The sequence below is a fragment of the Phyllostomus hastatus genome, unplaced genomic scaffold (assembly GCF_019186645.2).
Source record: "Phyllostomus hastatus isolate PE091 unplaced genomic scaffold, TTU_PhHast_1.1 phas_contig_41, whole genome shotgun sequence".
Taxonomy (NCBI): domain Eukaryota; kingdom Metazoa; phylum Chordata; class Mammalia; order Chiroptera; family Phyllostomidae; genus Phyllostomus; species Phyllostomus hastatus.
In genome coordinates this window covers 8,512,757-8,538,928 of record NW_025333876.1, presented here as the reverse complement: position 1 = coordinate 8,538,928, position 26,172 = coordinate 8,512,757, and the positions used below count along the sequence as shown (strand labels likewise).

Here is a 26,172-nt window from a genome sequence, read left to right as displayed (position 1 = left end):
GACCACACTTATGTTTTGAACTCTGTGTCTGATAGGTTGGCTATCTTGGAATCACTTAGTTCTTTCCCTGGGGTTTTCTGTTCTGTTCCTTCATTTGGGCCATATTTCTTTGTCTCATTTTGGCACAGGGAGGGCAGCCTCCCTATGTCTATGTAGTAGGTAGAGCAGCTTTGATTTCCTGTCTTGGCTCACCTGTTAAAGTTTTATGGGGCAGAGCCTTGGGTGTTGCCAGGGTGAGGCAACCTGCTTAGAAGCTTGGTGGCTCCGTGGGGGGGGGGGGGGGGGGAGGGTTGGAGAGGGAACCATGCTGCTGGTGGCAGACTTCTGTGGACTTGCCTATCACTTGCCCTTTTTCCAGTCACTTCGCCCACTTCCCTTATGCAACTGGCTCCCCTTCAGCTGCTGTCCTCGTTATGGTTCCTAGAGTGGGTGGGTTTATGTAGTTCCCAGCTCTCCTGAGAAACCAGCAGTTTTTTCCACCATCCCAGCTCCCACTATGTTAACAACCAGAAATTATGAGGCCTTATTTGTCCCTGCACTGTAACCCTGGGCTTCTGTGTCTGACCTGGGACTGGGATGCTCACAAGATGCTCCCCTGATTTTTATCTACCACATGTGAATGTGGGATCTTAAATTTTAATTGAATTAACCACCGTTCTGGGAGGAAACAGCACCGCAAGTTTGCTTGCGCATTGCTAGCGGAACGGACGTGCGCGCTGTAGCCTTCGGGTGTGCGCACGCGCAGGCGCTGCCCAGCAGACCCCGCCCACAGCCCCGGTTCCCCGGGATTGCCCCACACGTGGCGTTGAGTGGACGTGCAAGGCTGGGGCTTAGCTGTGCTTCCTGTTTCCCGGTGCTTTCGGGTAGGTGGGGCAGTCAGTGATGTCTGGGCTTGGCCGGCAACCCGTGGAAGTCTGTGCCATGTGAGGGAGTTTGGGGCTGGAGGCCCTGGGGTGCGGGGGTCAGAGATCAGAGGGTCACAGGAGGGTTCTGGCGGCCTGGAGATGTCGCGCAGCAATGACGTTGAGGCCGTAGGGGCACTGAGGCTGCCTGTGGTTGCATAGGGGGAAGAGGGCCGGAATGGATGTGTATGATCGTATCACGCGAGACACAACGTGCACCTAATTTCATAGTTTAAAACAACAGCATGAGTAGAGCTTTAGGTGACGGGGTAAGTCCTTGTACGAAGACGGGAAGGAAGTGAGGCCCGTAGGCGCTTCCGATTGTGAGTAGGAGGAGGGTTTTCTCGGTGGGCAGCCCTGCTTGTGGGGGGTGGGGGTGGATTCTGGTTAACGCAACCACCACCTTCCCAGAATCTCCTGCAGAGGTAATGGGAGCCTGTACGACTTGAGGTAGTCAGTAGAGGGCGGAGGGCTTGTGTTATGAGAAGTTTACATACGGAAACTGAAGAATTTTACGCATTCCTTTGTAGACTACATTAATTATGTCATGGTAAGTACTATCTAAGGAAACAAAGTGACAGCACAGCCCATTAGGAGTCTGCTCACTCTGTGGAGGCTGCACTGTCACCCTCCACACACACATGCTTTTGTTTTCTGACCCATGGCAGTAAATGCAGCTCTTCTAATAGTGGGCTTACATATCACTGCACAGCGCAGCTTCTCAACCCAAGCGCTGTTGACATTTCGGGTCAAGTAGTTCTTTGTCGTGGAGAGCTGCCCCATAAGTTACAGGGAGTTGACCAGCTTCTCTAGCCTGTACCGATTAGATGTGAGCAGTAACCTTCTTAGTTATGATGACTAAAACTGTCTTCAGACTTTGCCAGATATTCCCCTGGGGGGCAAATCTTACTTTCTGTGAGTGCCACATAAGACTGAATGTCAGTTTAATAATATAACAGCACTTACCAACTCTTTTGAACTTGGAAATCCCTTTCCCAGCAAGTTCACAAACTCACTTAGGAAATTTACATAACGTTGAAGATAATAAAGTAGTGACAAAAAATTAGCACATCAAAGTTCATTTAATTTAGTCTTTAGTGATGTGTTTACATCATCAATTTTTCCCCATGTGGCAAGTGATATACGCTTAACGCATGTCAGTGATGTACGAAATGGTCTATGATTGCTAATATTGCAGCCTTTACTCCAAATACCCCTCCATTGATCTTATATTTCATTGTCCAGCATACATTTTATTTCTGTTTATGATCTGTCTGCCTCAAATGTGAGCTCCAAGAGGAGAGGGACTGTGATTACTATTACCAAGACAGTGCTTAGTACAAAGTAGTGCCTCAGTGAACAATTATCAAATTGATCACCTTTAAAATAAACTTTTAAGAAAAATTTTAAAATAAGATTCATGCTAAAATATAGCTTGAAATTTAATTTTTACATCCATGAAAGACAGTTTACTTAAACTGCTCTTTAGAATTCTTTGTTTTGCACTTAAAAGTCAACTAGTTTCTTTTTACAGTTTTCACATTTTCTTTCTAAATGACTTGATAACAGATTTCAAGCTGCAATTTCAAAGCCCTTCTCCAGAGATGTTGCTGTGGAAAGTGCTTCTTAGTATTAATAAATAAAAATTCAAATATTCCTATTTACAACAAGGACATACATATGTGTGTATCTGTAGGAATTTACATGGACACACACACACACTTTGTCTTTCAGATCTTCTAGGCAGGGTCATAAAACTAATCTGGAACAGCTTGTACACTTCATTGTTAGGTAGGAGTCACTCAAGAAACCAGATGGATGCAGCGAGCCAAGGAGCAGGGCTTATCAGTGGGGAGTAAGAGGAGAAAGTGGAGCCAACCAAGGGAAGTTGGGGCTTGCAGGAGAAAGTGGAGCCAACCAAGAGAGGTTAAGACTCACTTGGTTTTTCTTAGGGTAGGGTTTTCAAGTGCGAAAACCTATGAAGGGTAACTGGTTGGGGTGTCAGAGTCTGATTAGCTAGAGCTGGTTGCTGGGTGCCATTTCTGCTGACCATTGTTCTTGATACATCTTGTCAGGCTCAAGTTAAAGCTGCATCCTGTTATGCCTGGTAGGCCGACCCCAGACCCAATCATAGCCAGGCATCTGTTTGTCCTGGGTAGGGACGGCAGGCTGTTGCCCATGGTGTAGTTTCCCACCTGGTGATTTTCCACTCTGCCTAGGCCTACCTAGGTCTGTCACTCATCTCTGCCATGAGGCATTGGATTTTAATAGTTGTCCAGTTCTTTACCTGAATGAAAACAATGTTCAATCCTGAAATACCCAATCAAAATGAAACCTAGTGGTTTGCCATCAGTTTTCTGTGCTGTTGCAATTTCTCTCAGCTCAGCTTGCACACAAGTGGAAATCTGTGGAATTTCTACTTGGAAATGCTCCAGCCTAATAGTTCCTACTGTGCTTTGCTGGAAATTTATTCTTTTTTTTTAATCCAGTAAACTAAAATGACACATTTCAGTCCTTCAGTACTCTTAGGAGGCATAAACTAGAAGCCACTTCAGGTACTTTTTACTTACAGAAACAAATCTACAGGTCTCTGTTGGAATGCAATAAACATTTGGGAAATTTTTATGCGTATTTCTTTCCAAGCCCATTCCTCACTCCCAGAAGGAACTTTAATCTTTAATCTTGAGATTTTTATTCACTTGCTTTTATCTGCCTGTTTTTGAACTTCATAAAGTGGACTTGGTTATTCTCATTCGTAGCATTTCTCATTTTAAATGGCTACTCTGCATCTTTTGGACACTATTCCTAGGCCTGGGGAATTCCTCCAGTAAGAGTCTTGCTTTTGCCCTGGCTGGCGTAGCTTAGTGGATTGAGCGCGGGCTGGGAACCAAAGTGTCCCAGGTTTGATCCCCAGTCAGGGTACATTCCTGGGTTGCAGGCCATAACCCCCAGCAACCGCACATTGATGTTTCTCTCTCTATGTCCCTCCCTTCCCTCCCTAAAAATAAAAATAAATAAAAATCTTTAAAAAAAAAAGAGTCTTGCTTTTCTAGTTGACCTTGGTGGCTGGGGCCTAAGGCCAAGACCATATCAAATACACCCACATATGCCTCAGAGTAGGAGGGGGCAATGTGACAAAGCTCTTGAATGCTGACTTTCAACATTTCACTTGCTGTAAACTTTAGACACAATGTTTTAAAAAGCAAATAGTGTGCTGTTTTTGTGCGAAGAATAACTTTTGATTTATAAATGGGTTTGGTTCCTGTGTAGTAAGGAATTTACCTCACCCAAATAGAGGTTTGGCCTTTGATAGGTAACCTGTAAACATTTTCCCAAGTGATAGAAATGTCTGTTATTCATGAAGGGCCCTCAGGCCATACCAGCCTTGGGGACAGGAGCTGGGGACTGATTTCCACTGGGGCAAGCAGTACTTTTTTAGTCAGTCATGGTGATGCCGTGAAGCCTCAATATAGACTACACCCCGACACTCACACATGGATGCCAGGAGGGTGGTGCCTCCTGAGGGCAATGGGAGCTTCCTGTTTGGAATGTTCCAGGACTTTGCATCTCTTCCTTGGCTGGCTCTAATTTGTACCCTTTCCCTGTAATAACTGTGAGTATAATTGCCCTTAGTGAGTTCTGTGAGGCTTTCTAGCAAATTACTGCACATGAGGGTGGTTTGAGGAGTCCTGGAACTAGCAGTTGGTAGAGGTCTTGGGCAGACATAGTTGTCTTCACTGACTGGGAGGTACCTGAAGAAGTAATTGTGCTGGCCATCCATTTCTACAAAAACACCTTCCTTGTCTCCCTTTGTTTTACTTTTCTTCTTCCCTTCTGTTGTCCCTTGGTTTTCATAGCTTTTTCTGTGCTCCTCTTAAAAAAAAAAAAACATCAATCCTTTATTTATCCTGTCAGTAACATCCAGGAGCCTTAGATCACCTAAACAGTAATATTCAAGTATAAAAAGATCTCTGATTCAGAGAATCTGCTGGACACTGTTGGCATATGGCCATTGAGGTACCAGAAGGAAGCAAAGTGTCTTTAGATACTTAGGAAAATATTTGTTCTACAAGGTATCATAAAAATCTGAAAATTGCATTTGTAAAAACTATGTACCTTTAAAGGGAAACTCCATTTGAATGGAAGACCCCTGTAGATGTTTGATCTCTTAAATGTTTCCCTTTTTTTAAAAAACTCACTTTTAGTTTGGAACTTTGCTGTGAGATAAGCATTTTTTATTTGTTATTTGATGGGAAGAAGCACTTTTACTTATCTTCAGGTCATAGTGAATTTGTGAGATGTGTGACTTGGAAGATGATGATGTCCCCCAGCTTTCTTTCCACGCCTTAGCAGCTCTCCAGGAATTTTATGCTGAGCAGAAGCAGCACAGTGACCCAGGTGGGGATGACAAATACAGCATTGGGAGGATAGAAGAGAACTGGGTGAGTAAATGCATTCCATATCTACTGGGGAATATTGGTGTGGAACCTGCTCTGGATCTAATCCAGTGTTTGTCTACATCCCATCTGATACCCAAGTATGTCCCCTGCCATTTGGGAGCTGATAACATACTTGGGGAACTAGTACAGAAAGCAGTCCAGAAATAGTTTAAGATGATGTAAATGCAGATTTTCCTGGTGCTAAACTCTTAGGCTGGTTGGTGATTGGTTGGTAGACAGGACTTTTCAGACAGGGGAGTGGCATGTTATTATATCCAACACAAAGTTGGGACTCCTTCCTGTACACAGGCACACACTGTCTGTTTTTATACAGACCAACAATCCTGTGGCAAGGGCAAAGGTCATGGCAGGAAATGATGTGACTGAACTTAAACATGTAATAAAACATTAATGAAAGGGAGTTCAGATGATACTAATGGTTTCTGGTGCATAGTGTGTATTTTAATTGTACTTTATGGTCCAAATAAAAATAGAAAGTAGAAGAGAAAAAGGAGTTGAGGGAAACTCCTAACCTAAGCTGGGACATAGAAATTTAAATCTTTTGAAGGACATAGTTGAGAAAGAGAAGATGCTTGAATTTTCTATGACTCCCCTAGATAATAGATTTGTCTTTCTCTATCCCTTTGCAATTGGAATGAAGCTTTGTATGCTTGTTGTTGTTTTTCAAGGCTTTTACATTTTGCCAAATTTGAGTTTCTTAATATAAGATTTTCCTATTTACCATCTGTTTGAAACTAACTGTGATGAAAATGTTTCTTTCCATTACTGGGAATGTTTCACTAATGCAAAGCCTCTTTCCCACTGTTTGCTTCTTTGTGTTTGTCTTCTAGCTAGTGCTTCTATTAAGATAATAAAACATCAGAAACATGAAGAGCTGTGGTATGCTTGAGTAGGCTACTTCTTTCTCTTTTCCTTCTGCTTAATTTTTGGAGTACTCTGTCTCTGTTTTGGATATATGAGATGTCAGTAACACCACTGGCCCCTGGCCTTGCCGTACAGGGGAGAAATGGGTGTACTGCATTGCAGAGGGATCCACTTTTTCCATTAAAATAATATATTTTATAAATGTTAGTAGATCATGAAGAATCACTAGAAATTTAAAAGGAAATAATCAGCATGCATAGAATGTAGCAAGATGAAAAACAACTTTACCCTGAGAGAAAAACAAGTAATTCAGGAACATTCCTCAGGTAAAGAGGCCACAGAAAAGAGGTAGGGACTGGGCATCTAGTGGTAGGGACTGGGCATCTAGACTGGGCATTGTGGTGTCCTTTAACACATTCAGTCTTCTCTATTTGTAATTCTGTTAGTTGATTGTTGAATCTAGTGGCTTAATCAGATTCAGGGTTAGTCATTTTTGGGGGGCAGAACTCATACACGGGTGGGGTGTGTCTTTCCATCAGGAGAAGCATTGATTGCTTCTCTCCTTTTGTGGTGTGAACAGCCAGTGGTAAAAGTGCCTCCATTTTGTAATTAGGGCATTCCATTAATTTATTTTTTTTTAATTTTATTTTTTCAATTACAAGTTTACATTCAGTATTATTTTGTCTTAGTTACAGGTGTGCAGAATGGTGGTTAGATAATCATATACTTTACATAGTGGCCCCCCCGCCCCAGTATTTCCAGTACCTCCTGCACCATACATAGTTATTAGAATAGTATTGACTATATTCCCTATGCTATACTTTACATCTCCATTACAATTTTGTAACTACCAATTTACACATTTTAATTCCTTCATCTTTTTCACTTAATTCCCCAACCCTCCCTTCCTCCAGAAACCATCAGTCTCTTCTCTGTATCTGTCAGTCTGTTTTGAATTTATTTTTGATTATTATATTGCTCTGTAGATTCCACATATAAGTGTGATCATATGGTATTTGTCTTTCTTTGTCTAACATATCATTTAACATAATACATTCTAGGTCCAACCAGGCTGTTCCAAATGGTAAGATTTCATTCTTTTTTATGTCCAAGGAGTATTCCAATATATATATATATCACAGCTTTTTAATCTATTTTTATCTACGTGGGTAGTTTCCATAGTTTGGCTATTGTAAATAATGCTGCAGTGAACACAGGGATGCTCGTATTGTTTTGAATTAGTGTTTTGGGTTTCTTTGTATATATACCCAGAAGTAGAATCACTGCATCATAAGGCAATTACATTTTTAATTTTTTGAGGATCCTCCATACTGTTTTCCACAGTGGTCACATCAATCTACATTCCCACCAACATTTCACTAGGGTTCCCTTTTCTTTTCTCCACATCCTCATCAAGACTTTTTTTTTTTTATTTATTGATGATAGCCATTCTGACAGGTGTGAGGTAGTATCTCATTTTAATTTGCATTTCTCTGGTGATTAGTCACATTGAGCATATTTTCATATGTCTGTTGGCCATCTGCATGTCCTTTTTTGGAGAAGTGTCTATTCACATCCTCTGCCCGCTTTGTAAGCAGATTTTTTTTTTATGTTGAGTTGTATGGGTTTTTTATAAATTTGGATATTAACCTGTTATTGGATGTATCATTGGCAAATATCTTTTCCCATTCAGTAGGTTGCCTTTCATTTTGTTGATGGTTTCCTTTGCTATGCAAAAACTTTTTAGTTTGATGTAGTTCTATTTATTTTTTTCTGTATATAAGAAAGGTATATAAGAAAATATATAGCTAAAAGAAATGTCAGAGATTTTACTGCCTGTGTTTGTTTTTTAAGATTTTATTTTTATAGAAGAGAAGGGAGGGAGAAAGAGGGAGAGAAACATGGATGTGTGAGAGAAGCATCTATCAGTTGCCTCCTCCCTGCCCTCAACCAGGAACTTGGCCTGGAACCCAGACATGTGCCATGACCTGGAATCAAACTGGCTACCTTTCAGTTTGTGGGATGATGCCCAACCTACTGAGCCACATCAGTCAGGGCATGACTATGTTTTCTTCTAGGACTCTTATGGTTTTCAGTCTTTACATATAAGTCTTTAATCCATTTTGAGTTTATTTTTGTATATGATATAAGAGGGTTTTTTTGCATATATCTATCTAGTTTTCTCAACACCATTTATTGGATAGACTATCTTTACCTCACTGTATGTTCCTGCCTTCTTTATTATATATTTATTGACCATATAAGTGTGGGTTTATGTTTGCGCTCTCTGTTCTGTTCCCTTGTTCTCTCTGTTTTGATTACTGTAGCCTTTTTCAAAAAATATATTTTATTGATTATGCTATTATAGTTGTCCCATTTTCCCCCTTTACTCCCCTCCACCCTGCACACCCCCTCCCACCCATATTCCCCCCCCCTTTAGTTCATGTCCATGTGTCATAAGTTCTTTAGCTTTTATATTTCCCATACTACTCTTGCCCTCCCCCTGTTTTCTATCTACCACCTATTAATTTTTTTTCTTTTTCTTAGATAAGTCTCTTTAACATTTCACATAATAAGGGCTTGGTGATGATGAACTCCTTTAACTTGACCTTATCTGAGAAGCACTTGATCTGCCCTTGCATTCTAAATGAAAGCTTTGCTGGATAGAGTAATCTTGGATGTAGGTCCTTGCCTTTCATGACTTGGAATACTTCTTTCCAGCCCCTTCTTGCCTGCAAGGTGTCTTTTGAGAAACCAGCTGACAGTCTGATGGGAACTCCTTTGTAAGTTACTGTCTCCTTATCTTCTGCTGTTCCTAGGGTTCTCTCCTTCATTTTTATCTTGGCTAATGTAATTATGATGTGCCTTGGTTTTGTTCCTTCTTGGGTCCAACTTCTTTGGGACTCTCTGAGCTTCTTGGACTTCCTGGAAGTCTATTTCCTTTGCCAGATTGGGGAAGTTCTCCTTTATTATCTGTTCAAATAACTTTTCCACTTGTTGCTCTTCCTCTTCCCCTTCTGGTACCCCTATAATTCAGATGTTGGAATGTTTAAAGATGTCCTGGAGGTTCCTAAGCCTCTCATTTTTTTGAATTCTTGTTTCTTCTTTCTTTTCTGTTTGGTTGTTTCTTTCTTTCTTCTGGTTCACTCCATTGATTGGCGTCCTGGTTTTCTTCCCATCACTATTGGTTCCCTGTGCATTTTCCTTCACTTCACTTAGTGTAGCCTTCATTTTTTCATCTAATTTGTGACCAAATTCAACCAGTTCCGTGAGCATCCTGATTACCAGTGCTTTGAACTGTGCATCTGATAAGTTGGCTATCTCTGCATCGCTTAGCTGTATTTGCCATGGAGTTTTGATCTGTTCTTCTGTTTGGGCCTTTTCTTTTCTTTTCTTTTTTTTTTTTGGTCTTGTTGTGCCTGTTATGTATGAGGGGCGGAGCCTTAGGTGTTCACTAGGGCGGGGCAAGCCAGTTGCTGGGTTGTGAGGCTGTATATGGGGGCAGGGTCCAAGAGAGAACAATGGTGCTTGCTCTGCTCTCTGTCGGATTTTAGTTCCTTCCTCTGCTTCCCCCAAGCAAACTGGGCCTTTCTGGTGTTGATTCTCATGTGGGTGGGCTTGTGTACATTCTAGGACCCTGTGGGTCTTTCCAGTGAACTCTCCTGTGAAGCTGGGAGTCTCTCCCAGCACCGCAAACCCCCGCAGGTGTTTCTAATTGGTTTTGAGGCTTTACATCCTTGCGCTGGGACCCTGGGTTGCGAGGTCTGTCTTGCTCCCCAGTTTTGCCTGGTTTATCTGTGCAGGAATGTGGGACCACCCGGTCTGCCAGCTGCCTTGCACACTGGACCCCACCCCACAATCGCTGCCTTGCTGCGTCTGCCTATTGCCACTCCACGCCCTGGGATCTGCCAGCCTTGGCCTGCATGCCCAGGGTCCACCTGCTGCTGGCTTGCACGCCTGAGGTCTGCAATCCACCACTTGTTTTTTGTTTTGTTTTGTTTTGTTTTGTTTTGTTTTGTTTTTGCTGAAACCTCTCTCTGCCCAGTGACCTGACTCCGCCCCTCCTACTGGCTAGATGAATGTGTTTAACTCTTTGTTTGTTGGACTTCCATACAGTTCAATTTTCTGTCAGTTCTGGTTGTTATTTTGTTTCTAAATTGTTGTCCTTATTTTGGTTGTGCGAGGAGGCACAGTGTGTCTACCTACACCTCCATCTTGGCTGGAAGACTATTTACTGTAGCCTTATAATATAGTGTGATATCAGGTAGTATGATTCCTCCAACTTTGTTCTTCTTTCTCAAGATTGCTGTGACTGTCTGGGGTCTTTTGTGGTTCCATACAAATTTTTGGATTATTTGTTCTAGTACTGTGAAAATTGCCATTGGTATTTTAATAGAAATTGTGTTGGATCTATACATTGCTTTGGGTAGTATGGACATTTTAATAATGTTAATTCTTCCTATCCATGAGCATGGTATATATACTTCCATTGATTTGTGTCTTTAATTTCTTCAGTGTCTTACGATTTTCTGAGTATAGGTCTTTTACTTCCTTGGCTAAATTTACTCCAAGGTATTTTATTTTTTGATGCAATTATAAATTGGTTTGTTTTCTTAATTTCCCTTTGTGATAGTTCATTATTGGTGTTGAAAGATGCAACTGAGCCCTGGCTGGCGTGGCTCAGTGAGTTGAGTGCCAGCCAGCAAACTGAAAGGTCACTGGTTTGATTCCTGGTCCAGGCACATGGCTGGGTTGCAGGCCAGGTCCCCAGTTGGGAGCATGCAAAAGACAGCTGATTGAATTTTCTCTCACACATTGATGTTTCTCTGCCTCTCTGAAATGCTCTGAACATATCAATTAAATCCATCTGATCTAGTTTGTCATTTAAGGCCACTATTTCTTTGTTGATTTTTGTTTGGAAGATTTATCTATTGATGTCAATGAGGTGTTAAAGTCCCCTACTATAACTGTATTTCTGTCAGTCTCTTCCTTTATGTCCATCAAGATTTGCTTTATGAATTTAGGTGCTCTTATGTTGTTGGGTGCATAAGTGTTGACAAGGGTTATATCCTCTTGTTGGATTGATCTCTATCATTATGTAATGTCCTTCTTTGTCTCTTATTATCGCCTTTGTTTTAAAGTCTATGTAAGTATTGTATCTAGGCTTTTTGTTTCTATTTGCATGAAATATTTTTTCATCCCTTTGTCTTTTGATCTGCAGTGGATCTCTCATAGACACCATATATGTGGCTCTTGTTTTCTTACCCAGTCAGCTACTCAGTGTCTTTCAGTAGGAGCATTTAATCCATTTATATTTAAAGTAATTATTGATAGGAAATGTATTTATTGTCATTTTATTATACAAGTTTATGTTCCTTTTTTCTTCTTCCTCCTTCCTCCCCCTCCTCTTTTCCCTCCCCACCCTCTCCTTTTCCTTTCTCTTCTTTTTAACATTTTTTGTAGTACTGTATTGGTGGTGATGAACTTATTTAGCTTTTTCCCATCTGGAAACCTTTAGTTTCCTTCAATGTTGAATGATACCCTTCATGGGTAGCATAGTCTTACTTGTAGGTCTTTGTTTTTCATCACTTTGAATATTTCTTGTTAATCCCTTCTGGCCTGAAGTGTTTCTATTAAGAAATCAGCTGTCTTATGGAAGTTCTTGCTGCTTAAAGATTTTGTCTTTGTCCATAACCTTAGCCATTTTAATTATGATGTGTCTTGGTGTGGACCTCTTTGGTTTTATCTTGTTTGGGACTCTGAACTTCCTGGATTTGTCTTTCTCCTTCACCAAGTTAGGGAAGTTTTCAGTCATTATTTCTTCAAATAGGTTCTGAATCCCTTGTCCTCTCTCTTCTTCTGATATCCTATGATGCAGATGTTGTTTTACTTGATGTTTTCCTAGCTGTTCCTTAAACTATCCTCATTTTTAAATTTTTTTTTTTATTTTTGGTGCTCTGTTTTCTGCTACCTTATCTTCCAAATCATTGATTCAATCTTAAGTTCCTTGAGCATCCTTACAACCATTGTTTTGAACTGTGTATCTGGTAGTTTGCTTGCCTCCATTTGATTTAGTTCTTTTTCTAGAATTTTCTCTTATTCTTTAATTTCGGGGATGTTTATTTGTCTCCCCATTTTGGCTGCCTCTCTGTGTTTGTTTCTGTGTACTATGTAGAGCTGCTATGTCAGTCAGCCTTGGTAGAGTGGCCTTATGTACTATGTGTCCTGTAGGACCCAGGAGCAGCTGAGCTGGGTACTCTAGGAGTGTCCCTTTTTGGGTTACGTGAGTCTTTTAAAAAAAAAAATTAAAAACAATTCTTTTTTTTTCTTTTTTTTAAATTTTATTTTAATCATTGTTCAAGTACAGTTTTCTCCATTTTACTCCCAATCCAGCCCACCCACCCAATAAAAATAATTCTTACCTGAGGATATGTTTTACTATTTTAGAGAGAAAGGAATGGAGAGAGAGACCCACACATGAATGTAAGAGAGAAACGTAGATTGATGGCCTCCTGTACACACCCTGACCGGGGACTGAACCTGCAGTCTTTTGGGTACAGGACAATGCTACAGCCAACTGAACCACCAGGCCTGGGCAGCAGTTGTTTTGACCGCCATTAGTCCATCCCTGGGTGGTGTTGACCGTCAGGCTGATTGATTCTGAAAATCGACCCTAACCACTTTACGAGCTGCTGTGCAGGGGCTGAAGTCATGAAGTAGAATTCACCCCAGGAGGGTCTGGTGCCTGCTGAGATCTCCTTTTGGGTGTGCCTGTTGTGGAGCTAATTGCGTGGTGCTCTGATGTGATCTAAAGTCAGCTCCTCATTGTGTTGGTTCTGGGGCCTCTTGGGAGAAACTCCAATGCAGGTCAGAGTCAGATGCTCCCTATGACCTGGGCTACCTGTTAGGAGCTACAAAGCAGTCCACAGTTGGTGTCTACCTTTGCTGGGACTGGGTATGTGTGGTAGGGGCCAGCCCTTTTTGCATCTCTGCCCTTCTTACCAGTCTTATGTGGCTATTCTATAAATCCTTGGTTATAAGACTTCTCTTTAGCTAGTCTTCAGTTTATAATTCAGATTGATTGTTCTGTAATTTAGTACTAATTCCAGTAATGTTCTGGGAGAACATGAGTATAACTTCCACTTACTCCCCTGCCATCTTGGACCCCCAGCCTTCTATTAATGGAACAGACTGACAGCTATCAGCGGGGAGGCGGGAGAGGGGACTGGATGAAAGAAGGTAAAGGGATTAGCCAAAGAACATGCATGCATAACCCATAGACACAGACAACAGTGATGGCTGGTGGGAAGGGGCTGCCAACGGCACTGGGGAGATGGGCAAAGTGGGTGAAAATGGGGACATCTGTAATAGTGTAAAGAATAAAAATAAAAATAATTTCCCAAAAATTGGTTTTAAAGAGAAAAAAGGAAAAAAAATTAAATATATGCACAGGTTTAAAGGAACCAAATTTATACTAATTCTAAAATGATTTCAACTCATCCCTCTGTTACAGCAGTTGAGCCAGTTTTGGTACAGTCAGGAAACTGCTCTGAAGCTTGCTAAGGAAGCGATTGCAGCTGCTGGGGAAGGTGGAAGGTGAGATTCAAATTCAGCTTCTCTTTTGTTTTAATCTAAATTAATATTTTAAATGTCTTCCTTAGATGAGGGATGCTTTGTAACAAGTCTGAATCATAATCAGCAAAATTTGTAGTTCGTGCTTTATAGAATATAAAGAATAAGAACCGCAGCAATAACAAGTTTAGGGACACTCAGAATTGTATTCATTGTAAGATATCTTTGTCATTTTTAAAAATTTGTTTAATTATTTTATTTTAAATTTAATCTTTATTACATTTTTCTATTACTATTGAATCCCCTTATACCTCCCCCCCATCCTTTTTAAAAATTTTCTAACCTGCTTCTTTCTTTTTTACAGGGGTAAAATACTTAACTTTTTGAGGTTTTAAGAATGTAGGTTTTCTTTTTTTAACTTGCTCTTTATTTTACCAAAATTTTACATACATGTAATTTAAAGTCAAATGGTCCTAAAGGTTTGTTGAAAAAAATATCCATTTCTAATTTTTACCCCTTGCCCACCTCCTCCCCTTTTCAGCTCCCTTCCAATAGAATCTTTGGTATTTACAACCATATTTTTCTGTTTTTAATTACATTTTATTGATTATGCTGTTACAGTTTTCCTAACTTTTCCCTCTTTGGCTCCCTCTACCCAGTACCCTCTACTCCCCCAGGTAATCTTCCCACTGTTCTTCATGTCCATGGGTCATACGTATAAGATCTTTGGCTACTCCATTTCCTATACTCCATTTAACATCACCACGGCTGTTCTGTAATTACCTATTTGTACTTCTTAATGCCCTCACCTCTTCACCCATTCTTCCCCTCACACCCTCCCATCTAGCAACCATCAAAATGCTTTCTACATCCACGATTCTGTCTCTTTTTGTTTGCTTAGTTTTTTAGAATCAGTCGTTGATAGATATGTATTTTTGCCATTTTATTGTTCTTAGTTTTGATCTTCTTTTTCTTCAATAAGTCCCTTTAACATTTCATATAATAATGGTACAACCATATTTTTAAATAACATACTTCTGTTAGTCTTTCTGGATTTGTCACCTGAGACATTGTTTCCTGACTTCTCATGACAGAACGTGAGATTTTATCTCATTCAGAGTACCATTTTCACAGATGTGCATACATCTAGTAGTTTTTTCCTGATTTGGACTAGAACAGGGTTTATATAGTTACAAACACATAAATGTTCTTTACAGCTGAGGCTTTTGCTTTTTCCTTACTGTAAAGTTTTTCATTTTTCCTGAAGAAAATATCTCCTATTTTTTATGTGTTTCTATGTCCATATCATTTATTAACCTTCAGATTCTCACCTGGTTGTGTAATTCTCCTATCTATTAACACAGAAATAATTCAACTCCTTAAAAAATGTTATCCCAGAGCTTTACTACCTGTTCCAAGCTTGACTGGTTGATTTCTAGCTTTTATCTTGGCGTCTCTCTTTACCATCCTGCTGAGGATCCTTTTTCCTCTCTTTTATTCTGGATTCCCAGTTTCCTCTACCCCAGTTCCCAGTTTGCAGCCTTATTTGGGTTGGGTCCATCCTTTAATAGCTTCCACAGAAAAGATATGTGGGAGGCAAATTTTTAAAGCCTTTCATGTCTGAAAATACCTTTATTGTACCCTACTCTCAATTGTAATAGTTTTTGTGTATATAATTTGGATTTTGAGGACATTGTTTCACTGCCTCCAAGTATTCTTCGGTACTGTTGTGAAATTCCACACTGTTCTGAGTTCTCATTAGGAAACCTGTTTTCTCCTATCCTTGCTCATCACAAATTTAGGATTTTCTCTTAATCCCTAGTATTTGATGCATCCTAGTGGAGAGCATTCCCCTCTTCTGCTGGGGGGGAAGGGGCCCTCTCTTTCTCATTTCCTCCAGTTTGGAAAAACTGTCTTATTTCTTTGATTTTTCTTATTTCTGTTCCTCTTTCTGGAAATCCTGTTAGTATTTGAGTGTTGGATCTTATCTTCTTTTCCTTCTGTCTTTTTTCCCATCTCTTGTCTTTTTTACCATACTTTCTGGGAAAATGACTCAACTTTGCTTCTAAACTTTCTGCTGGGTTTGCCATTTCTGCTATCACATACATAGACACGTATAGCTCTCTTTTGGGGTCACTGAATATTTCTTTATTACTATATCTTGTTCATCCTTATGAGGATATTAATTCTGGGGTATTTTTAAAAGCTTTCTTCTCTCCACATAGTCTGTTTACTCCAGCATGCCTTTTCTGCTTGTTTATTTTGGCCTCTAATATTGGGTGCTTTTCCTGAATGTCTGTTGACCTTCACTGCCTGTTCACATTAAGGTTTGAAAGCTGTAACACATGGCAGACCTTATCTACTTGGTTTTTGCAGTTGGATGATCTGGCTGAGTTATTTCCTAGGTAACCCCCAGTAACACTCTCTCTGGGTTTCTTCCTGGGCTGGTCAGAGCTATAGGAAGAGTCTTCTAATTTTTCCCTTGAAGTTATGTGTGTTGTGACATTGTCCTGAGGGGCATTCTACTGAGAGGACTATAGGTCCCAGCATCTGGTAGGTTTAACTTAATCTTTGTCATTGCCACACTGTACTGCACCACTAGTTGTGCTGGCACCCCCTCATTGTCGCCCAATCCAGAGACTATCCCTCCAGTTTTCTTCCTTTCATGGAAGGTGGGCACCTGAGGACCTGGGGTGGGGGGATGGGGAAGTCCTGGCAAGGACTATCTTCTTACATGGACCTTCAGCCCACTTTTTGAATTACCTGATCTGCAGCATCCTGAGCCTTTGGGGTGCAGTGATGGAGACCAGGTTGTTCCTTAGCTTTCCTGGCTACTGGGATTTGGTGTCTTGGGCCTGCCAAGTCAGATGCCACTCTGCACTGCTTTCCCGCTTCCTAAGTGTGTTTCTTTTGTGTTTTCTCACATTCCCTTTCTCTTGCAGGTGTAGGCTTCAACAATAAAATGGAATTTTACTTGTGTTGCATTGAGTGGGCTTTCATGAGGCCACAAATCCATGAACGTGTCCTACCCGTCATCTTTAACTGGAAGTCCCAAGTTTTGCTTTTGTCTGTTCTTTTACTTTTTAAATTATGTGTTAGTTTTTCATTAAGTTTTTCTTACTGTGTTTTTACATATGTTTTCCCTTTTTTCCCATTAATATAAGGGCTTTGGATGCAACTTTTCATTTTTTTCTGACAGATATCTTCAGTATTTTCAGGAGCTATGTCATAATCTTAAAGATAAGTGAAAATTGGAGCACCTGTTGAATACTCTCTGCCTGCCCTGTCCCCATCTTCTGTGTCAGCACTTTATGAGGGTCAGCTTGATTAGTTCTCACACCTTTGTGAGGGAGCTAATGTTACATTCTTAATTCTAAAGACAGAAGCTGAGGCCCAAGAGATTGTTACTCGCTAAAGGTGACTTGGGGGTAAGCCACTCTCTGACCCCCACCACTCCATGACCAACTCCACTGTCCTGCTGGGTTCACCATGCCTACTCCCTCCTTTTTGCATCTCACATACACTTTCCTGATGCCTGCGTACATCCTTCAGAATATTTTAGAGATGTTCTGTTGGCAACAAGCTCAGAATTAGTTTGTCTGAAGATGCCTTTATTTCACCTCTTTCTCAGGTGATAGTTCATTGTGTATCTGTTTGCTGCTTGTCATCCCAGGACAGTGAAGACATTGTGGCTCTACACCCTCATCTCCCCACCAGCCCAGTGAACGCTGACAGAAGCCTGGGCTGGGGCTCTTCTTGCACTTGCCACTGACTGGGATGTGCATATTTCCCATGGAAGCATATGTGACATCACCAGGCTGTTAGGCACTTCAAGTGTATTTGGGCCAAGCAGCTTATCTAGCAAGCCTGGAGGCCTAACCTGCATGTGTTCAGAAATGCATCTTAATAGGTTTAAAGCTTAGTTTAATTATTAATTTTAAAAGAAGTACTTTTTTGGAGGACTTCATTCAAGATGGCAGTGCAGGTAAACTCGGATTGCCTCCTCACACAACCATATCAAAATTTGAGCTAAACTACAGAACAACCATTATTCAGAACCTCCAGAAATAGAGCTGATGAAGTCCTACAACTACAGAATTAAAGAAAGCACCTCAGTACTGATAGGAGGAGCAGAGATGCCAAATGGGCTGGTCCCACACCCACATGTGGCAGATAAAAATTGGGAGAGATATTTTGGGAGCAAGGGGTCCCAGCCCCACACTAGTCCCCCCAGCCCAGGGTTCCAGTGCCAGAAAGATAAGTCCCCATAACTTCTGGCTGTAAAAACGAGTGAAGATTGAGGCTGTGGAAGACCACTTCTAGAGACCCAGGCAGTTCCTCTTAAAGGGCCCATGCATAGACTTATTCAAACTCACTCCCTCTGAGCTCCAGCATGGGAGTAGCAGATTGAAAGGCACCAGAGCCATATAGGGAAGAACTAAAGTGTTTGGCGTTAGGATAAGAGAGATGGAGCTGTTTTCTCCCAACAGAAGTGCTGGCAGAGGCCATTGTTCCCTTTCTGAGCCCTCAATGGAACAGGCAGGCAGGCGCCATACCTGAGACTTCATCAGCCTGGCTCATACTGTTTGCCCCACCCTGGTAAACCCCTGAGCTTCTATCCCACCCAGCTTTTGGGTCTACCCAAGCTGTTTCCAGTGGTTTTTCCTTTTCAGTGGCTTGCCTTGGCTCATGCTTCAGATTTTCCTAAATTCTTTTTTTTTTAAGTTGTTTCATACTACTTTATTTAGGGGGGAGTTCCATTTTTCACTCCTCAATAGATTTTATGTATTTCTCATATGCTTCTTCATTCATTAGTTCATCTAGTTCTGAAGAGTTACTCAATGTCATCTTGATCAGCCAACCATCTTCATAACAAGATTTGTTGACAAGTCCTGGATTTTCTTCAAGAGCTTCATTAATTTCAGTTACTTCTATTAGAGGAGAATAGAGTTCACTAGCAGCTTTCACACTTTCCAAAGCACCAAACTCATCTTGTTTGTTCAGTTCTGTCCCAATTTCAGGTAGACTACAGTAATCAACATCTCCCAAAGCTTTCTCTGCAAAATTGCTGATTCCCACTGTTCCAATACCATTTTCTGTTGTTATCCATTCATGTTTCTCTGTGAATTTACGCACCGAGAGCAGATTGGGGTCGCTGTGCAGCGTCTGGATGGTGCTGGCCCTTAGGCCCCAGGGCCGCGGTGCGCAAGGCACAGGGGGTGCTGACGCAGCACGCAGACTCAGATTTTCCTAAATTCTTATACAAAGAAGCAGCATCTTACCTCAGCATCTTTGTGCCCAGGCCAGCACTAGCAGCAGTTGTTCGTTCACAGCTTGGACTCTCTTGGACACCTCCAAACCCAGCACAAGTAGCGGCCAACTGCAGATTGCTTTGTAGCTCATGCTGATGGCCCAAGACAGAACACAGGTGATGGCTGACCTTGGCCTGCACTTCCCAGGATGCTCCAGAGCTTGCGTGCCTAGTGGACAGCTTTAGACCATGTCAAAGCATCACTACCTGACCACCTCCACAACTAGAACACTCAAGGGGCAGACTCAGTAGGCACCAGAGCTCTGCTGAAGTAAGTCCTGTTCTGTGGAGTAGGCTTCTGCACAGCTGATCCTCCATGGTGGTCAGAGGTTGGTAGTCAGTGGGTACAGCCAGTCCTTGCAGCTGATCAGCGTAGGTAAATCTTTCCCATTGACCTGCCGACAGCAATCAAGCCTCAACTACAAGAGGAGGGTGTACTCAGCACACACAGTAGGTGCACCTCAAGTACCCTGCTTGTGTGATAAGGGAGGCTGTGCCACTGGACCCTACAGGACACTTACTACATTAGGCCACTCTTCCAAACCAGGGAGTCATAGCAGCTCTACCTAATACATAGAAACAAACACAGGGAGGCCACCAAAATGAGGAGACCAAAAAAAAAAAAAAAACACCAAACAAAAAAAAAAACATGGCCCAAATGAAAGAACAGAACAAAACTCCAGGAAAAACTAAACAAAATGGAGACTAGGTACAGCGTTCAAAACACCGATTATAAGGATACTTAGTGGACTTAGTGAGAACTTCAAGGACATAATAAAGGGAATGGAAACCATAAAAAAGAACCAGTCATAAATGAAGGATATACTAACTGAATTCAACAATTTACAGGGAATCAACACAGTGGATGAACCTGAGAATCAAATCAGCGATTTAGAATTTAAAGAAGCATAAAACACCCAATTAGAACAAGAAGAAAAAAGAATCTAAAGAAAAATGAGGATAGCCCTGGCTGGTGTAGCTCAGTGGATTGACCACTGGTCTGCAAACCAAAGGGTCACTGGTTCGATTCCCAGTCTAGGGCACATGCCTGGGTTATGAGCCTGGTCCGTGGTAGGGGGTGTGTGAGAGGCAATCACACATTGATGTTTCTCTCCCTCTTTTTCTCCCACCCTTCCCCTCTGTCTAAAAATAAATAAATAAAATATTTTAATTAAAAAAAATGAGGATAGGGTAAGGGGCCTCTGGGACAACTTTAAGCATAGTAGCATTTGCATCATAGGGGTGCCAGATGTAGAAGAGAGAAAGAAATTGGAAACCTATTTGAAAAAATAATGACAAAAAATTCCCTAACATGGTGAAGGAAATGGACATACAAGCCCAGGAAGTGCACAGTCCCAAATAAGATGAACCCATAGAGGCCCACACCAAGACACATCGTAATTAAACTGGCAAAGGTTAAAGACAAAGGGAATTTTAAGAGCAGCAAGAGAAAAGCAGGTAGCTACAGGGATCTCATAAGACTGTCATCTGATTTCTCAAAAGAAACTTTGCAGGCTAGAAGGAATTGGCAAGAAATATTCAAAGTGGTGAAAAACGGACCTACAACCTAGATTACTCTATCCAGTAGAGCTATCATTTAGAATGGAAGGGCAGATAAAGAGCTTCCCAGACAGGAAAAAGCTAAGAGTTTGTTATCGCCAAACCAGTATTATGTGAAATGTTAAAGGTCTTCTTTAATAATAAGATAAAAAATATGAACAATAAAGTGAAAGTAAATACATAGCTATCAACAGTTTATTCTAAAAAAAAAAAAGAGAAATGGAATTATAGATTCAGAGGATATTTTGATGGTTGCCAGATGGGAGGGGGCTCCAGGGGATGGGCAAAAAAGGTGAAGGGATTAAGAAGTACAAATTGGTAGTCATAGAATGGTTATGGGGATGTAAAGTACAGCATGGGGAACAGAGTAGCCAAAGAACATAAGTGCATGAACCATGGGCAAGAACAGTGGTAAGGGGGTTGCTAGAGGCAGTGGGTTGAGGCTGGGTAAAGGAGAGCAAATGGGGAGAAATTGGGACAACTGTATTAGCATAAACAAAATATAATTTAAATCACAAAATACTTTTTTGAATGATATATATGCATGACAAAAAATCTAAAAGTTATATAGGGGATTGAGGAAAAAAAGTCAGTTTCCTTCCTCATTATTCCCAGGCCCCCATTTCTCCCATGAGGCAGCTGTGGTCTCCAGATCTTGCCTTGTGTCTCTGAATGGACATTCTTACACTCATGAAAGCGTCTTTTTTTCCCCTTATGTTCCTGGAATGTCTTGGGGTGTGATGGCCATATAGTATAGTATTCCTTTGTTACAGATGGACCCCAATCAACTCAATAGTTTAGTGTTTGTTACTACTAGCTTTTTTAGAAGTTGGTTTTAAAAGTTAACTATTGAAACACTACCCATTCATAAACTGCAGACTGCTGGTAATAATTTCCTCATACAAAAATGCAATGAAATCCAAAGTATCTTTTCTTCACTGAGACCTAATTTTAATGTATGTTTTTGGAAAACTGGAGTTATTTACTGAAGCAGTTATTTGGGGTTTTTCTTTCAAGATTATGCATATTACAAAGTAACTTCAAAATATTTACTTTGAGACTAACAGTATTTAAAATAAATGTTAAGGAACCATGAATATATAGGTAAATTTAGGCTTGGGCTAATTTTGCCCTTACACATTCTTAATGTCTTACAGTTTTTACTATAGAAAGCACATTTATCTTTTTTTATACCTTAAAATTATGAGTTGCAGGTTTTTAAATACCAGATTCCTTTAAAAGTAAGGCAGTTAATGTTTTTCTCTGAGAATTTATTGCTGTTATGTTAGACGCATGGTTACTTTCTTCAGGGAGGTCTGAGCACGGCCCTCCGTGTCCAGCGGCGGTGTTGTCTGGTGCGGACAGCCGTCCACTGCAGCTCTCAGTGCGTTTGCTCACTGTTTTCCAGGATAGCCTGTGTGAGCACCCCCAGTGTGTATCAGAAACTGAGAGAGCTGCACAGAGAAGACCTGGCTGTGTACGTCTTTGAGTATGACAGAAGATTTGCCATTTATGGAGAGGAGTTTGTCTTCTATGATTACAATAATCCACTGGACTTCCCTGAAAACATCGCTGCTCATAGTTTTGACATTGTCATAGTGGATCCCCCCTATCTTTCTGAGGAATGTCTTAGGAAAACCTCAGAAACTGTCAAGTATCTGACCCGGGACAAGATTCTGTTGTGTACAGGTAGGTGATATTCAAGCCTCAGGTGTTAAGAGTTGGCAGAGATCTTAGAATTCAGGTCTTGAATCCACCATTTACTGTGTGACTTCGTGCAGGTTATGTTTATGTAACTTCTCTGTGCCCCCATTTCCTCATCTGTGAAAGTGGGGCTGGCAACGTTGCCTGTCTCTCAGGGCTGTGAGGACTGAGTGCCTCCCACACATCGCATGGGGTCACACTTGATGAGAGTTGTGGACTCTGTGGAGTTAATGTGCATTGCCTGAGGTTACAAACTATGTATCAGGTCAGCTTTACTACAGCAGAACAGTGTTCTTTCTGGTGGGATTGAGATACAGTGTTTTCTGAAGGTGGATGTGCTAAAATTTGACCCAGAACTAAAATGGTAACTACTTCTCTAGTCTGGGCAGTCTGGTGTTCAGGCCCTGAGGTGTGGACCCCTGTTCCTGCACCTAGCCTCTAAGCCACGCTTCTCTCTCGAGCACCCTGGCTGAGCATTGGAGCTCTTCTGGTTGTCGAGTTGTATTTAGTCAAGGACATGGCTCTTGTTGACAGAAATAATATTTACTTATTAATTAGCTGTGACTAGCCCTTTGTTCCAGCAGACGGGCAGGTGCCTGACCTCATGGAGTGTATATTCAGTTGTAGGGGATAGGTTAAAAGTGAACACAACAAATGAAGAAATGAGTTCCTAATTGTGAAAAGTATAGGAAAGACTCAGAATGGTGGGCTGGAACAGAGTCAGGGGGCTATACTGCAGATCTGCTGGTTCTCTGGGCTGAGCAGCACTGCAGCAGTGACCTCAAGAGGAGGCCTTAAGGGCCCAGGTGCTGGGACAAGAGGGTCTTTCCACATGCAAGTGCCGGTCAGAGTTGGGTTTTTCTTTTTAAGCATCCAGTCCCAAGAGGATAGATTTAAGGTAGATCATGTTAACTTTGTATCAACAGGAATTAATTGGGTGAGTGGATGCAGCGTTCAACTGAGACAAGCAGTCTGAACAAGGTTGGGTGGTAGAACAGGAGGGCAAGGGTGGGGGAAAGATACATTGGGAGATGAAGCTGAATGTTCTGTGCTGTGCATGTGGAAAGTGAGAAAGGGTAGAATCCAGGGTGAGTCCTGGGTTTCTGTGTGTGCAGCACTCGCTGATGTGGGCATCCAGGGACAGGTGCTTAGCAGCATCTGGGATGAAGTCCACAGCAATGGGCTGTGCAAGATAGGCTGTGGGGGTAGGACAGGCTGAGGGAGAAACAGGCTGGTTAGCCAAGGCTGGTATGGATGTGTCCCTGTTTAGTTTGCAAGAGTGGATGTTACTGAAAAGGGGGTTCTCGATCAAATAAAACACCAATTTTTAATAATTGTTTTTGCTTTTCTTATGTTACTTAGTAGGATATAATCTATTTCTAAAGCTTTAACTGTCTCAGCTTTGCAGAGACAGGAATACTTAAGTAAGAAAGTAAGTCATTAGCAAAAACGGTGGAGGAAGTAAAAAGTCTGGAGAACTGACCTCTAGCCTCATTTTCTAAGTGTTCTTTTCTTGCCTGGCCAGAATACAGGGTGCACGCTTATATTCATCTTCAGGTTCACCTGGTCTGTTCTCTTCAGGTGCTGTCATGGAAGAAGAGGCGATGAGAGTTCTTGGAGTGAAGATGTGCAGGTTTACTCCAGAGCACACGCGGAACGTGGCCAATGAGTTTCGCTGTTACACAAATTATGATTCTGGGCTGGACCATGATGTGTAAATGCAGGAAATGACTGTGTGTCACATTCCCCTCCTTATTTTTTCTCAGTAGGTTGTGAAGCTGTGGCCTACTCCCCTCCCCCACACTGGGCTTTCCCTGGTCTCCCAAATGAAGACATAGTGCCCCACCGGGAGTTCCTTACCCAGGGCATCTTGGATCTCAGGATTCTTTCTAACTTGAATATGGAATTGCAGTTGGAAGAAATCTTTGAACCCATCTAAGCTATTCTCCTTATTTAACATAGGTAAAAACAGAAGTGCAAACAGCTTAGTGGTTTGGCTAATACCCAAATTGGACAGAACTTTGGCCTCTGCCTTGAGCATTACATCCCCTTAAAAAATGGGCTCATTCTGACTCTGTGTGTGGACTGATGATGATTCTTGCAGCTCTCCAGGAGGATTGCTGGACTCGTGAGGAGGCCCTCCTCTGCCCCAGCCCCTCAAGGAGACAAGAGTTTCCTTAGGAACGACGAGTGTCCTAGAGCCTCCTGGGTCTTTCCTCTTCTCTCAGTTCTTGGAGGGAGGATGGGGACAGCCCAGGTGACCGCCATCTGGCTCAGCCCATCATCCTACCTAGGGCCACAGCTAATACTGCAGGTCACCTGAGAAAATGCAGGTGCTATCGGCATACCAAACACAAGCAAACAGGATGTGGGCAGAGGGGACTCAATTATTGTTCAAAAAGCACAGAATACTCCTTAGCAATTCAAATGGATGAATTGTTGATACCTGCAACTCGGAAGGGTTTCAAGGGTGTTGTGGTGAGTGAAGAAGCCAGCCCCAAAAGTCCCATTGTATTTCCATTCATGTAGGAATGCTGTGCAGTGGAGAACAGGTCACTGGTTGGCAGAGGCTAGGATGCAGTGGGATGGGAGTGGGTCTCATGGTGCTGGGCTTGTTCTGAATCTTGATTGTGCAGTGGTGATAAAAGTGTACACATGTGACCACATCATGGAGCTAAACATACACACAAACTGTGGGCATGCACAACTGCTAGACTGAGCGAGGTCTCTGGTAGTGCCCTGCCCATTGCTGGTCGGGAGGCTGCTGTTACATAAGATGTCATTGACAGACTGGGTGAAGGACACACAAGACCTCTACTATTTTTGCAACTTTCTGTGAATATACAGTAAGTTCAAAATAAAAATTAAAAAATAACTTTTCTCTGGGAAAAGGTTATACTTCCCCATCTTACATGACTTGCTTTGGCTAACTATACATGAAAGAAGTGACATGTCACTTCACAATTAGAACCTTATTTTCCCTCTTGACACCGTGACCAGCACTATTACAGAGAAGCAGTGTGGGCTGTTCCGGTTCCCAAGTGGAGCCCAGCTGCAGCTGGCCTGTAGTGAGCATGGGGGGAGTGAGGAGTAAACCTTGGAGGCTGAAAATCAGAGACTGGGGTGGCTTTTCCTGCAGCCAAGCACAGTGTACCCTGGAGAGTCGGCTGCATGAGAGCTGGTGCTCAGAGAAGGGGGGCCTGCCCAAGCTTGCTTCTCAAACTGCAGTTATCACGTTTTGGGATAATTTAAAATCTACTTAACAGATCACTCAGTATTTTTATGAGACATTTGTATTTTTATCAATGTACCTGGGACTTGAAGTATTCAGTACCTGTTCTTTTAAAAAATAACCCCTACCATATTATTTCCTTAAGCAGTTTGCTAAAAATTACCAAGGGGGGGGGTAACACATTCTACAACAAATGTGTAGAAATGTAATGTATAATTTAGGAATTGTAGGTGAGTAACAGCCTAGAAATAACAATTTTAATTTTTATAAATCTAGCATTTAAGATGAAAGAAACCTTATTCATGAGGTGGGGCAAAGCTTAACTCAGATTAAAATGTAATTACATATTTTAATAAGCAGCCAATGTACTTTTTGCTTTGGATGCTTCATGATTCCAATTTTAACCCATGTCCAAGAAAGGGTAAGGGGATAGCGGGGAAAGAAGGGAAGGGTCATCAAGGAATGTGTATGAAGGACCCATGGACAAAGCCAAAGGGGGGGGGTAGGATTGAGGGTGGGGCGGGGGAGAGGAGGGGAAAAATGGAGACAGCTGTATTTGAAAAGCAA

General features: G+C 41.7%; 2 protein-coding genes across 6 annotated transcripts; one reads left to right on the top strand and one right to left on the bottom strand.

Moving 5' to 3' along the window:
* The first annotated feature begins 752 nt into the window (after nucleotides 1-752).
* On the top strand, nucleotides 753-26,089 carry EEF1AKMT1 (EEF1A lysine methyltransferase 1). Of its 5 annotated transcripts, none has more exons than XM_045844908.1 (5): nucleotides 753-863; nucleotides 5,182-5,344; nucleotides 13,740-13,822; nucleotides 22,078-22,358; nucleotides 23,955-26,089. In XM_045844908.1, the coding sequence occupies exons 2-5, from the start codon at nucleotides 5,201-5,203 to the stop codon at nucleotides 24,089-24,091; spliced, it is 645 nt and encodes a 214-aa protein (XP_045700864.1). In that variant the 5' UTR covers nucleotides 753-863; nucleotides 5,182-5,200; the 3' UTR covers nucleotides 24,092-26,089. The 5 variants fall into 5 exon arrangements, with proteins under 5 accessions (XP_045700864.1, XP_045700866.1, XP_045700867.1 ...); XM_045844910.1 differs by lacking the exon at nucleotides 753-863 and adding an exon at nucleotides 1,007-1,171 and having other exon boundaries at nucleotides 13,743-13,822; XM_045844907.1 differs by lacking the exon at nucleotides 753-863 and adding an exon at nucleotides 1,016-1,171.
* LOC123822666 (glycine cleavage system H protein, mitochondrial-like) lies at nucleotides 18,408-19,427 on the bottom strand. The gene is made up of 2 exons (XM_045844765.1): nucleotides 19,317-19,427; nucleotides 18,408-19,048 (listed from the first exon to the last, which is right to left on the bottom strand). The coding sequence occupies exons 1-2, from the start codon at nucleotides 19,425-19,427 to the stop codon at nucleotides 18,563-18,565; spliced, it is 597 nt and encodes a 198-aa protein (XP_045700721.1). The 3' UTR covers nucleotides 18,408-18,562.
* Nucleotides 26,090-26,172: the final 83 nt, after the last annotated feature.